We start from the raw sequence: 14467 nt of genomic DNA on the forward strand, positions 1-14467 counted from the left end.
GCTCTTTACGCTAAAGTTTGACTCTGTCTATCAATTCTCCTTTTTAAAAGAGTAAAAAACTTTAGCGTAAAGAGCGGGGCGTTGATGAGGAAGCAGCCTCTTTCATATACGAAGTAATTTCTGTTCGTTTTAAGTTTTAATGTCGCTCCTTACTTTCAGTTAAAAAAACTTGTTTTTTTTTTTATTTATTTAATTTCTGAACGTTTTTGAATCAATGCATGTTTTGATTTTGGCTCTCCGCAAAGGAATAATCAAAACGAAATTTGCATTTTTTTTTTTGGCTAATTGGCTTTCTTATAATTTTGATCGAATGATTTTGAGAAAAAAAGAGCGGGGGAGGAAGCCTAGTTGCCCTCCGATTTTTTGGTTAATTAAAAAGGCAACTAGAACTTTTAATTTTTTACGAATATTTTTATTAGTAAGAGATTTACGTAACTTATAAATTAGCTTACGTAAAGAACTTTTGTATTCTCATATTTTTATTACATATATGAGGGGGTTCGCCCCCTTGTCAGATCCTCGCTCTTTACACTAAAGCTTAAATTTTGTCCCAATTCATTAAGAATGACCCCAGAATCACAAAAGCCGTAGAATAAATAGTTGAAATTACTAAAAATACTTTAACGTAAAGAGCGAGGTATTAGGAGGAGGTGAGCCCCTCAAATGGGTAATAATTTCTGTTTGTTTTAAGTTTTAATGCTGTTCCTTACTTCCAGCTGAAAGTACTTTTTCATATTTATTTTTTCATTGTGTTTTTAAATAATGCTAGTAAATCCTGCGCTCCCTTCATGGAGATTTTCATCCCCCATGACAAATTATCGATGGAAAGTTCCCCCAGCATATCCCCCTCTTCTCAACCCCTCCCCCAACCAAAAAAATCCTCCTGAAAACGCCTGTACACTTCCCAATAATCATTACTATATGTAAGCATTGGTCGAAGTTTGTAACTTGTTGCCCCTTCCATGGGGACTGTGGGGGCGTAAGTCGTCCCTAAAGACATAGTTATAAGGTTTTTCGACTACGCTGAATAAAATGGCTATCTCAGAATTTTCATCCGTTGACTTTGGTAAAATAATTAGCGTGGGAGGGGGCCTAGGTGCCCTCCAATTTTTTTGGTCACTTAAAAAGGGCACTAGAACTTTTCATTTCCGTTAAAATGAGCCCTCTTGCAACATTTTAGGACAACTGGGTCGATACGATCACCCCTGGGAAAAAGAAAAAAAACAAAAAAAGAAAAAAACAAAAAAACAAATAAATACGCATCCGTGATCTGCCTTCTGGCAAAAAATACAAAATTCCACATTTTTGTAGATAGGAGCTTGAAACGTCTACAGTAGGGTTTTCTGATACGCTGAATCTGATGGTGTGATTTTTGTTAAGATTCTATGACTTCTAGGGGCATTTCCCCCTATTTTCTAAAATAACGCAAATTTTCTCAGGCTCGTAACTTTTGATGGGTAAGACTAAACTTGATGAAACTTATATATTTAAAATCAGCATTAAAATGCGATTCTTTTGATGTAGGTATTGGTATCAAAATTCCATTTTTTAGAGTTTTGGTTACTATTGAGCCGGGTCGCTCCTTACTACAGTTCGTTACCACGAACTGTTTGATATTGCCAATAAACAAAGTACAGCAAAATCGATAACTCTAGTACCGAGTCTTATTTTAGGTTCTAACCTCGTCACTCGTCAAAAATTTCATAAAAGATGCCATTATTGCTCGAATGATAAAACAAATGTCCATCCCTGTTGATCTTTTACTATTTTGTGACTATTACAAACTTTAACCTATAGTTGATCAATAGCTAAATATTTAAAACCATAGCATGTGATACATTATTCGGAACGGGGGGGGATAGCCTGCGTATTATAAACATCTAAAAGAGTTTTCGTTAACATTAAGCCACAATCATAGGACAACTATATGTTTTCCAACCAACAGGAAGCTCCTCAAATACTAGACAACTGTCCAAGCGGTATTTTCGATGTCTGAAAAACATCTGATATACGTTTTTGGTGCTGCTTTGAGCTCTTCCAGTGATGGGGTCTTTTACTCCTCAATCATGGCGAAATATCGTTCCTTAATGTGCCTTTTCAATTTCTGGAACAAGATATGGCCTGTGTTTATTAATTATGAACCTTTTGATTAGGTCCAGATTGTTGTTCTGTAACTCAACAGATCTTCATAAAATTGGTTTTAACTTAAAATTTCCTGAAGATTAGGAATAGGATATTTGAAAAAGGGGGAGTACCTATTGATTTATGAAGAATATTAATTGAATGGTGATAAGGAGTGAGTGTGGTAATTATAAGGCGTTAGCTTGGTTTCCACAGGAAGCAAATTACTTAGTACGGAGATACTTTTTAGTGTTAGAGATTCTTTAGATAGAGGATATGGAGCTAATTGGGGGAGTAAGACTCCCTAGACTGGGGTCATGCTGATGATTTTTAGCATAATTTTTAGCATTCTAGATAAAAATGTTTAGTAAAATGAATAATTTTTTGGAGGTTTTGTAAATTTAAGGGTGCAAGAATAGGTTTTAAAATTAATGTTAAGAAGGCTAAAGCATTAAGACTAGGAAGAAGTGAAGGCAAAGAGGTGATTTTGGGTAACGAGAAGATTGATTACCATAGATAGCTTCATTTACCTTGGTAGTATTATTAGTAAAGATAGTGGGCGAACTAAAGATGTTAAAACTATAGCAGTAAAGTCCTAGGGTGTTTTTTTACAGTTAAAAAAAAATTAAAAGAAGAAGAAAATTAAGTCTGCGAGCCAAGATTGGAATATTGGAAGCTACATTGATGATAGTGGTCAAATGTAGTTCTGAAGCCTTGGGACTCCAAATGATGGAGGATGATTTGCTTGATGGGTTCAAGAGAATTTGCCTACGGGTTGTTTCACAACTGCATGACCGTATCTAAAACAGTAAGAAGCACAGAAAATGTGGTTCAATCCCAATATCTGGGGCTATAAAAAGATAAAAGTTGAGAGGACTAGGACATTTTCTGTTGATAAAGGACGATAGATTGCCGAATATCCTCCTTGTCGGCCATCCATCTAGGGCCAAATAAAAAGTAGGTCGTATCGCAATGGATATATTTAAGGGAAATTTAATCACTGATACACGAACTTTTGGTCAAACTCAGAACAAAGAGCAGATCATAATTTTAGCAAAGTGGTAAAAAGAACTTTCCAATAGTTGCTAAATAATCTTGAAGTTGGATACACGTCTTTGAATGTGCCTGCTGATTAAAATACTACTACAGTTACTACCAATTCACTGCAGCACCAATTCTACGGAGGCCAAAAAAGCTCCACGCACTCTTCTTCCTCTCCAATCCACCCACAGTTTCCCTCTTTACCCTTTAAAAAGTTCCAACTTCCTTTAAATCTTTTCTTACATTATCTTCCCACTCCACTCGGGAACAACCTGCTTTTCCTTTTGTCCTTGGTGGATCGCCAAAGAGAACTTTCAGCAATGTGCCATTCTTCGCCAGCAATAAACGTTCTTGCCATGTCAACCTTTCTTATATTGTAGCAAAGATAACTGGAGCAGGCCACAATCGTGGCGAGACAATTACTCCGAGGCTTTCACCCTTATTTGGGCTCTAAGGATAGAGACAATATCCTGGAGCTTAGAGCCTGATGATCGAATGACCTACTTACAAGACCGTAGTATAAGAGATACATCATTAGTATAATCTGACAGGCATGTCATTTTCAAATACCTGTCTGCATATGATTAAGAAAGAAAGTTAAAATATTTGTTTTCATGATTGAATTATATCGAATAATTTTTTTATTTGGGATTAAATGAAACTGGTCTCGACACGGGCTTAGGAAAAGTAAATTGGACATATTTTATAATACAGACCAAATTTTAATGAATCAAAAAGGGACAAATCCATGGCCATCCTTGTCCCGCATCCAAGGACCCCGATCCCCCTCCCTATGTTCTTATCCCCCCCCCCTAAAAAAAAAACGAAAAAATGAAAATGAAAAAATAACAAAAATAAAAACAAATTTAAAAATGAAAATAAATAACGAACAATAAAAATAGATTTAGAGAAGTATTGCTTACCATTGGAGCATGCATAAAGTCGAAAATAATAAAATTTGATTGGTCATTCACAGTACCTAGTTTATTGTATGTTTTCAAACAGTATTATTTGTACATTGGAAGGATAAACATATACATCGTATTTAAAAAAAAGTAAAGATGAAGTATTCCAAGAAAGTGTGCGTACGTGACAAAGGTACCGTTGCGTTGAATGCTGTCAAGGACAAATATTTGAACTATGAGACAAGCAATAATGGAGATCTAATTGGAAATGTATGCGTGCATTGTCTTGACAGTAAGAGATTAAATTTTCTTGGGGCATCGAAATGTGAGAGTAGCATTCCCAGAGATGTTAGTGCAAAAACAGATTGCAAAACTGAAACTAATAATTGACGATGAGGGTCAACTTCTTGCTAATGGTTCGGCTAACACGTTACCTGTTGAAGGATCTTATTGTCATCTTTCTGGTATTACCATTCAAATGATAGCAAGGGCAAAACGAAAGGCCTACTGCTGCACTAATGTCACAATGCATGCCTTGTCTATATGCCAAAGCTGAAAACTATGTAAAAATAGCGTAGCAATAGACGGTGAAATGCAAAAAAAAAATGACATTGGCAGACAATTTAGCAACAGGGTAAAAGGATGAATTGATGAAAAACAAAGAACATGTGAACATTGTTAGTACCATTGATCGTATACCAACAAATACAGTCAATGAACCCAGTAATGTCAATGATGAAATATGTGATACAATTGTAGTTGAAACCAGACACGCAAACGCAGGCACATAGAAATACAAAATGACACTCAGTGATACTTGCACGGTAGAGAGAGACAAAAAATGCACATAACAAAGTCAGACATGCAATTACGCATAGACAGGCACAGATAAATGCAAATAGACGATTTGTAACAAAAACACGGTGGTATAGAGACCAAAAACAAACAAACAAACAAATTCAGGCACTATAACACAGAAATTCAGGCAGAGAGACATGCAAACAGAAGCCAAGTACCGTAGACACGATGGGAAAGAGACAAAAAAAACACACACACAAAAAATACAAAGACAGACACACAAAAACACAAGGACAGACAGAGAGACATGCAAAAAGATGCTCAGTAACATAGGCTCGCTGGGAAAGAGACAAAAACCCACACAAAACACGAATTTAGACACAAAAACACACAAATACAGGAACAGGCACATGCAAACAGACGGTCAGTCACAAAGGTCCGGAGGGAGAAATACAAATAAAAACACACAAAACACAAAGACGGGCAGAGAGACATGCAAATAAAGACTCAGTCGCATAAGCTTGGTGGAAGAGAGACAAAAACACACTCAAAACACAAAGTCAGACAAACAAACACACACAAAGACAGGGACAGAGACGTGTAAACAGACACTCAGTCACAAAGGCACGGGGGGAGGGAAACAAAAATAAACACGCATAGGCAGGTACACTGACATTTAAACGGACGCTTAGTCACACAGATGTAAAGGGTAGAGAGAAAAAAACACACAAAAACACAAAGTCAAACACCTAAAGACAGGCACAGAGACCTGTAAACAGACACTTAGTCATATATAGGCACTGTGGTTGAGAAACAAAAAACACTCGCAAAAACATAGAGTTAGACACACAGACACACAAAGACGGGCAAAGAGACATGGAAACTGACGCTCAGTTACACAAACATGGTGAGAGAGAGAAGAAAGAACACACACATAAACACAAAGTAAGACACACAAACACACATATACAAGGACAGAAACATGCAAACAGACGCTCAGTTTTAAAAGCACGGAGGGAGAGAAAAAATACATACAAAAAGACAAGGTTTAAGATACAAACGAACACAGGCAGGCACAGAGACTTGCAAACAGACGCTCATTCACAAAAGCACGGGGGAGGGGAAAAACACACCAGCAAAACACAAAGTAAGACACAAAAACACCCCAAGACAGGCACAAAGAAATACAAGCAGATGTTCAGTCCCACAGACATGGTGGGAGAGAGACACAAAAACACAAAGTCAGACATACAACGGATCATTTTTGTGCGTTATTTTGTTTGTATACAACAGTCTGAGAGTCAATTTAAAACGAATAATCCGATAACTTGGGGTCCAGGATAATTGAACCCAAATGAACATAGCTTTAAAGTACTTAACCCAACATAATCTAGGTTAAAACCACTTATGCTAAACAAAGGACCTAACCTATCTAGTTATGTTACCATTTATAACTATGGTGGAACATATGGCCACAGTTGGGATGTAATTTACGCTCATTCATCTTTGACATTGAAAAAAATTCCAAAGCAGCAAGACTTCACAAAATTTTTTTCTTTATTTCTAAGTTTTTTTTCCGCATTATTTATTTTAAATTGACTCTCACACTGCTGATTAAAACGAGCTAACATCAAAAAATTATCTGTTGTATGTCTGACTTTGTGTTTTTGTATGTTTTTTTGTCTCTCTTCCACCTTGTGTATGTGAGCAACTGTTTGCATGTGTCTGTGCCTGTCTTTGTGTGTTGTGTGTGTGACTTTGATTTGTATGTTTTTTGTCTCTCTACCCGTGCTTGTGTGACTTAGCGTCTGTTTGTATGCCTCTGTGCTTATCTTTGTGCTTTTGTGTTCTGATGTTTTTGTGTGTGTTTTTTTGTCGCTCTCTCACCGTGCCTGTGTGTAAGAGTCTCAGTTTTCATGTCTCTGTGCCTGGCTTTGTGTGTTCGTGCATCTGACTTTTGTGTTTCTGTATGTATTTTTGTCTCGCTCCCACCATGCCTTTGTGACTGACCGTCTGTTTGCATGTCTCTGTGTCTGTCTTTATGTGTTTGTGTGCTTGACTTTGTCTTTTCGTGTTTATTTTTTTCTCTCCCCCATTCCTGTGTGACTGAGCGTGTGGTTACATGTCTCTGTGCCTGTCATTGTGTGTTTCTGACTTTGAGTTTTGTGTGTGGCTTTTGTCATTCTCCCACCGTGCTTGTATGACTGAGTGTCTGTTTGCATGTTTCTGTGCCTGTCTCTGTGTTTTTGCGTGTCTTATTTTGTATTTTTGTGCGTGTTTTCATCTCTCTCTCTCACCATGCCTGTGTGAATGAGCGTCTGTTTTCATGTCTTTGAGCCTATCTTAGTGTGTTTCTGTGTCTAACTTTGTGTGTTTTTCTGTCTCCCAACTTGCTTGCATGACTCAGCGTCTCTTCGCATGTCTCTGTGCCTGTCTTTGTGTAATTTTTTATCTGACTTTGTGTTTTATGTTTTTTCTTCTGCCTCCCACCGTGCCTGTATGACTTGGCGTCTGTTTGCATGTCTCTCTGCCTGTCTTTGTGTGTTTTTGTTTTTGTGGATGTATTTTTTCTATCTCCACCTCGCCTGTGTGACTGAGCGTCTCTCTCTCCCACCGTGTCAGTGTGACTGAACGTCTATTTACATGTCTTTGTGCCAGACTTTGTGTGTTCGTCTATCTGACTGTGTTTATGTATGTGTTTTCTATCTCTCTCCTACCTTCCCTGTGTGGCCTAGCTTTAGTTTGCATGTTGCTGTACCTGTTTTTTGTTTTGGTGTCGTATTCTGTCTTTTTGTGTGTTTTTCTCTTAATCTCGTGCCTGTGTGACTGAGCGTATGTTTACATGTTTCCGTGCCAGTCTTTGTGTGTTCGTTTGTCTGACTCTCTTTGTCTGTAGACTTTTTTGTCTCTCTCTCTCTCTCTCTCTCTCTCTCTCTCTCTCTCTCTCTCTCTCTCTCTCTCTCTCATTCTCCCTCTCTCTTTCTCTCTCACTCTCTCTGTGCTTGTGAGTCTGAGTGGCTGTTTGCTTTTCTCTCTCTCAGTATGCCTCTATGTTTGAGTGGCTTTTTGCTTGTCCCCATGTTTGTTTTTGTGTGTTTGTGTGTCTGGGCGGGTGTTTGCTTGTCCATGGGGCTTTAGGAAATACTCCGGCCCATCTCTCTTAGACTTTGGTAAAAGCCCTTTTAACCTATCTCAGTTCTAATATATCCCTATGATCCCGCTAGTACTATCTATGTCTCTGAAAATTTCTTTTCTTACGTCTCCGACTTTTCAATAAATATTCTTAACCTTCCACTTGTTAGTGTACCCTAAAAATAATGAAAACATAGCAAACTAATGCATAAAATATTTTTCATTAAAATATAGAATACTATCATAAAAATAAAGATGAATACTTGTAATCTATTCAATAAAATACTTCATTATATTTTCCCCTAACATGGCACTTATTCCATTTTGGGGTCAAACACGAGTCTTAGCAGGGTTTCATCTACAACCGCATCACACATTTCACCATTGGTATTATTGGGCTCATGAGTGTATCTGCTGGTATACAAACAATGGTAGTAGTAATGGTTATATGTTCCTTTTTTTCGTCGATTCATATTTATACCCCGTTCTTATATTGTCTGCCAATATCATTTTTATTTTGATTTTGATTTTACCGTCTTTTGCCACTTTATAATTACACAATTTTAAGTTTTGGTACACAGTCAAGATATGCATTATGATATTAATCCAGCAGTAGGCCTTTCTTTTTGCCTTTACTTTCATTTGAATGCAATTAAGAGAAAGATTGCGATAGGATCAATCGACTGGTAGCATGTTACCAGGATTATTAGCGAGAATTTAACCCTTATCGTTAATCATTAGTCTCAGGTTTGCATTCTCTTTGAGCACTAACGTCTCTGGAAATACTAGTCTCGCATATCTACCATAATAAAAGCTAAACTTTTTCGATGCTCCAAAGGAATTTAATCTCTCACTGTCATGACAACGCACGCATACCTTTTTTAATAATATCTCCATTATAGGTTGTCTTTGTCAGTATTTTATATAACGATAACTTTATCATTTGTACACACTTTCTTGGAATATTTCATCTTCACTTTTTTAAGTGTGATTTGTTTGTTTATCCTTTCAGTATAGAAATAATACTGTTTGAAAACGTACAATAAACTAGGTACGTACTGTCAATGACCAACCTACTTCTATTATTCTCGACTTTGTGCATACTCCAATACTAAGCAATAAATTTCAAAAGTTGTTTTTATTGTTCGTTATTTTTTATCTTATGCTTTTCGTAATTTTTTCATTTTTACATTAGTTTTTATTTTTTCATTTTAAATTTTTTCGTTATATTTTTCATTTTTAAATTTGTTTTTATTTTTTCGTGATTTGATTTTTTGTTAATAGTTTAATTTTAATTTTTTCGTTTTTTGTTATTTTTCTTTTTTAATTTATTTTTATTTATTTTTTCGTTGTATTTTCCATTTTTAAATTTTTAAATTTTTCGTGATTTTATTTAGTTTTTTTGTTAATTTTTAATTTTTATTTGTTTCGTTTTTTTCACTTCATTTTTTTCGTTATATTTTTCTTTTTTATTTTTTTTTGAGTGGGGGGCAAAAGTTCGGGGGAGAGGCACAGGGGCTCTTGGAGGTGAGACAAAGATGACCATATATTTTTCGCTTTTTGATTCATAAAAATTCGGTTCGTATTATAAAAAGTGTCCGATATACTTTACCCAAGCGCGTGTCACCAATTTCATTCAATCCCAATAAAAAATATTATTCATGTAAATAAATCTTCAAAACACATATTTGAACTTTTTTGTTAATTATGTCCAGACAGGTATATGAAAATGATATGCCGGTTGGATTATGCTAATGATGTACCTCTTATACAATGCATACGTTACTAGGTCATTCGGTCATCAGGCTTTAAGCTACGGAGCATTAACTCTATATTTAGAGCCCAAATAAGGATGTAAGCCCCGGAGTAATTGCCCCTCTACTACCGACCACATCTATCGTTTGCCTGGTTGTTTGATATACCGTCAGTCAAAAAGGTACCCAGAATCATCTGCAGATAATTTCTATTAAAAACATATGAAAAATTCTCCTCTGTCTTCAAAACTGTCTACGTTCAAGCCTATGTTCGTAGACCTGTCTTTTTATTCTTCCAAGCTTTTTCAGCTGTCAAAATAGACCCTGGGCATTGGCTATTCTACATTTTACATCTTCACTGCAATAGGTTATTTATAATAGCATCATAATACTTAGGACGACTGGAAATAAAAGCCCACTTCTTTCAAATAGAAACTTAAAAAGAGTGTAGACCTAAAAAACATATAGCCTACTACAAATAAATGACTTTCACTAACTTTTACTTAATGACTTTCACGTTCATCAAAACATTAATCGTAGTAGCAATAATTTCTAAATAGTAATTATCTTGTGGCCTAGCAGCAAGTCAACTAGTTTTATCACTATCGTCGCGACCATTTTTTATAAAATCATCACTTCGGATACGTATAAGGGGACTCTGTTGTTCTCATGTTGTCACAAACTTTTCCTTCAAATGACACATTTCCAGCAAGAAAAAGCCTTGGGGTTTTTTCTTAGTTAGAACCAAGCAAAGAGCGAACAACTTTTTTGAAGCTGTCACTCTTTACTGGGATTTTAAACAAATTCTGACATATACCCAAGGAGCATGAAATATTTTGCTTTGTATCTTATAATTTATTACTACATGGCTTTAGAAGGCATGAATTCTTTTTGCCATGAGTCAGATGACAAAAAAGTTGAAAAAAAGCTTTAATTGCCCAGGAGATATAATTTTGTCCATAAAATTTTTAAGACAGAAATGGATAATTTTTCGGCCTTATTAAATCCACCTAAAAAATATATTGCATCTGACCTGCTTTTTCTCTGATAGCCACCTGAAACTCCAGACCCATTATTTCACACAATCATTTTTCCCTTTGGAGAATAAAAGGAACTTAATAAACACATTACTTCCACTGGTGAAGTTAATGACTACACTAATAGCTCTTGGGATGATACCAGGTGCGAAAAAACATAATACACACATAGGATAAAGCATTTCGTCTTTTTCTTAACCGGAATCTAGTAAAGTTACCTCTTTTTTTGGAAAAAAAGTTAACCTCGTTTAAAGTTAACCTCTTTTTTGGACCAGTTGCTCTTTGCTAGAACTAGCTCTGGCAAAGAAATAAAAGAGAAAAAAGTAGACAAAGAAATAGAAATAAGAAAAAAAAGAAATAAAGAACAGGCAAAGAAATAAAAGAGAAAAAAGTGAACATATCAGTGACAGACAGGCCAAAAAATGACTGTATAGATTTTTCAAAATTGGGAAAGGCTGACAACTTCTTGTTAACGATTATTGACTATGATGAATCCGAGAGTGCACTCTTCAGATTAAAATACCACTTTGGAAAGTCAATGCGAAAGCTAAACCATTAACCGTTAACTGTTAACTGTTAACTGTAGCGTAAACTGTTAGAGTTTACGCTTTAATTTAGTGCTATCACAAACTTCTAAAGGGCACGTAGATATAAGAATGCACTTTTGAATGGTTCCTTAAACCCCTCTCCATGGTTTTCTAATGTCCACCCACCGGGAAAATAAAAGAAAGAGGACAAATCAGTAATACACAGGCTGAAATATGATATTTTTCGGTTTTAAAAACTGGAAGGACGGACGAAAACCTCTTAGTAAAGGTTTTTTGACAGGGCAATTTTAATTATATAGTCCCGTTCAGATCCGTCACCATTCTTGAGGATTATCAATCTTTTTTTAAATTCCCATAACTTTGTTCTCATCATTGTTTTCAACTTCAAATTTTGACTTCAATTTTATTTACTATTCCGGAATCAATGACAAGTGCCAATTCTTCTATCGTGGAAGCTTATTTAAAAACGTATTCAGGAAGTATCTGGAAATTTATTTTAAAGCATATTTCTAAGTTTCTGTTCCTGAGTTGCGATCCTTCTATGTTCTAATTGTGTTTCCTAGTTTTCGTGTGATGCACATAAAGCAGTACCTACTCAAAACCTTTTGTGAGCTTCCAACCTTCTGTTCAAATTTTGTGATATCATTTTTCACTAAATAATATGCAAAGACTAATTCATAGATTTGTAATGAAATAAAATAAAACTAAAAATATTTCAATTTAGTTTTACTATATTAGAGATAGATACTAAATAAAACAAGCTGAGGTGAGAATTTACCTGAGGCTGATAGTGGTCAGGCATTTGTTTAAGGGCCGTGGTGTACGTTTGAATTGCCAATTCGTGCTCGCCTTTATCTGAATAGATTCTTCCGATTTGTAACAGAGCTGATGTTCGAGCGCTTTCATGCGACCTCCAGTCCCTCACTGAATCCGCAGTTATTGTTAAGGAAGTCTTAAAAATGTCCATAGCTTCTGTAATTTTTCCTTGCTTGGATAGTACAATTCCAAGATTTAGATATGCAACTGGAAAATTTTTTTTGTTATATTTCAGTCCATATACAGCAATCAGAAGTTTCTATTGGAAATCAATAGCATGGGTTGTTCAAAATTGTTATTATACTAAATACTTAATTTTTGGATTTATGAGCTATATAAACAATCAACTAACTGGCGGCAGTTACGGTAAAAACTAAAAAACTCAAATGGGTAATTTAAGCTAAAAATGACACTGTATAATGGAAGCGAGAATAAGTTCTGATACGTAATGGATAAGTGTAATAATAAGAGAAAATGCTAGACAATAAAAAAAAGAAGAAAGTTAACAGCCAGTAGAAACAAGCAAATTTTTCGACCGAGGCCTTCGCTCTGCCAAGTAGCCCTGATGGCGGTTGAGTTTAAGTCAGGTCAGCTGATGGCTGATGAAGTGATTTTGATTTATTTATTATTATTTTGTTTACTGGCAGTGACTTCTTATTTCCTTTTTTATCCAGACTTTCTCTTATTGTAATTAAATAAAAAAACAAGTTTTTCTGACGGAAAGTAAGGAGCAACATTAAAACTTAAAACGAACAGAAATTACTCTGTATATGAAAGGGGCTTTTCCTCCTCGACGCCTTGCTCTTTACGCTAAAGTGTGACCCTTTCTCTTAACTCTACTTTTTAAAACAGTAAGAAACTTTAGCGTAAAGATCAGGGAGTTGATGAGGAAAAGCCCCTTTCATATACGGAGCAATTTCTGTTCGTTTTAAGTTTCAATGTCACTCCTTACTTTCCGTTAAAAAACTTGTTTTTTTATCTTATTTCTTGATGTTTTTGAAATTACGCATGTTTTGATCTTGGCTCTCCGCACAGAAGCGAGGAAGGAGGTCTAGTTGCCTTCCAAGTTTTTGATTACTTAAAAAAACAACTAGAACTTTTGATTTTTTACAAACGTTTTCATTGGTAAAAAATATACTTAACTTACGAATTAACTTACGTAACGAACTTCTATATTCGTATGTTTTTACTGCGTATATGAGGGGGTTCAACCCTCGTCGATACCTCGCTCTTTACACTAAAGCTTAGATTTTGTCCCAATTCCTTAAGAACGACCTCTGAATCACAAAGCCCGTAGAATAAATAGTTGAAATTACTAAAAATAGTTTAGCTTAAAAAGTGAGGTATAACGAGGAGGTAAACCCCTCATATGCGTAATAATTTTAGTTCGTTTTGAGTTTTAATGCTGCTCCTTACTGTCAGTAGAACAAACTTTTCATATTTATTTTTTTGTTGTTTTTTTTCAAATAAAGCTAGAAAATCCTGCACCCCCTTCATTGAAATTCTCTTCCCCCATGAGAAGTCTCTCCACAGAAATATCCTCCCACGTAACCCCCCACCCTCAAATCTCCCCCCTAAACCAGAAAAATCTCCCTGAAAACGTTTGTACACTTCCCAGTAACCATTACTATATGTAAACACAGGTCAAAGTTTGTAACTTGCAGCCCCTTCCACGGGAACTGCGGGGGATTAAGTCGTCCCTAACGACATAGTTTAGGTTTTTCGACTATGGTAAATAAAATGGCTATCTCAGAATTTTGATTTGGTGACTTAGAGGAAAAAATGAGCTTGGGAGCGGGCCTAGGTGCCCTCCAATTTTTTTGGTCACTTAATAGGGGCACTAGAACTTTTAATTTCCGTTAGAATGAGCCCTCTCGCAAGATTCTAGGACCACTCAGTCGATAAGATCACCCATGGGAAAAAACCCACAAAAAAAAACAAAAACAAAAACAACAAATAAACGCGAATCCGTGATCTGTCTTCTGGCAAAAAATGCGAAATTCCACATTTTTTGTAGATAGGAGCTTGAAAATTCTACTATAAGGTTCTCTGATATGCTGAATCGGATGGTGTGATTTTGTTAAGACTGTGTGACTTTTAGGGGGTGTTTTTCACCTATTTTCTAAAATGAGGCCAATTTTCTCAGGCTCGTAACTTTTGATGGGTATAACTGATCTTGATGAAATTTGTAGATTTAAAATCAGCGTTAAAAGGCGATTCTTTTGATGTAAATATTGGTATCAAATTCCCAGAGTTTCGGTTACTATTGAGCCGGGTTGCTCCAGTTCGTTGCCACGAACTGTTTGATGTAAGCA

At 35.8% G+C, this 14467-nt stretch overlaps 1 protein-coding gene across 3 annotated transcripts in view; it reads right to left on the reverse strand.

Moving 5' to 3' along the window:
* Window positions 1-14467, reverse strand: part of LOC136035983 (protein O-mannosyl-transferase Tmtc2-like) — a 213087-nt gene that overhangs the window by 61357 nt on the left and 137263 nt on the right. For all 3 annotated transcript variants that reach the window (XM_065717905.1, XM_065717889.1, XM_065717895.1), the window contains exon 9: window positions 12115-12359. In XM_065717905.1, the coding sequence (XP_065573977.1) occupies window positions 12115-12359 (245 nt within the window). The remainder of the gene's footprint in view (window positions 1-12114; window positions 12360-14467) is intronic.

Source organism: Artemia franciscana, chromosome 2 (assembly GCF_032884065.1).
Source record: "Artemia franciscana chromosome 2, ASM3288406v1, whole genome shotgun sequence".
NCBI lineage: Eukaryota > Metazoa > Arthropoda > Branchiopoda > Anostraca > Artemiidae > Artemia > Artemia franciscana.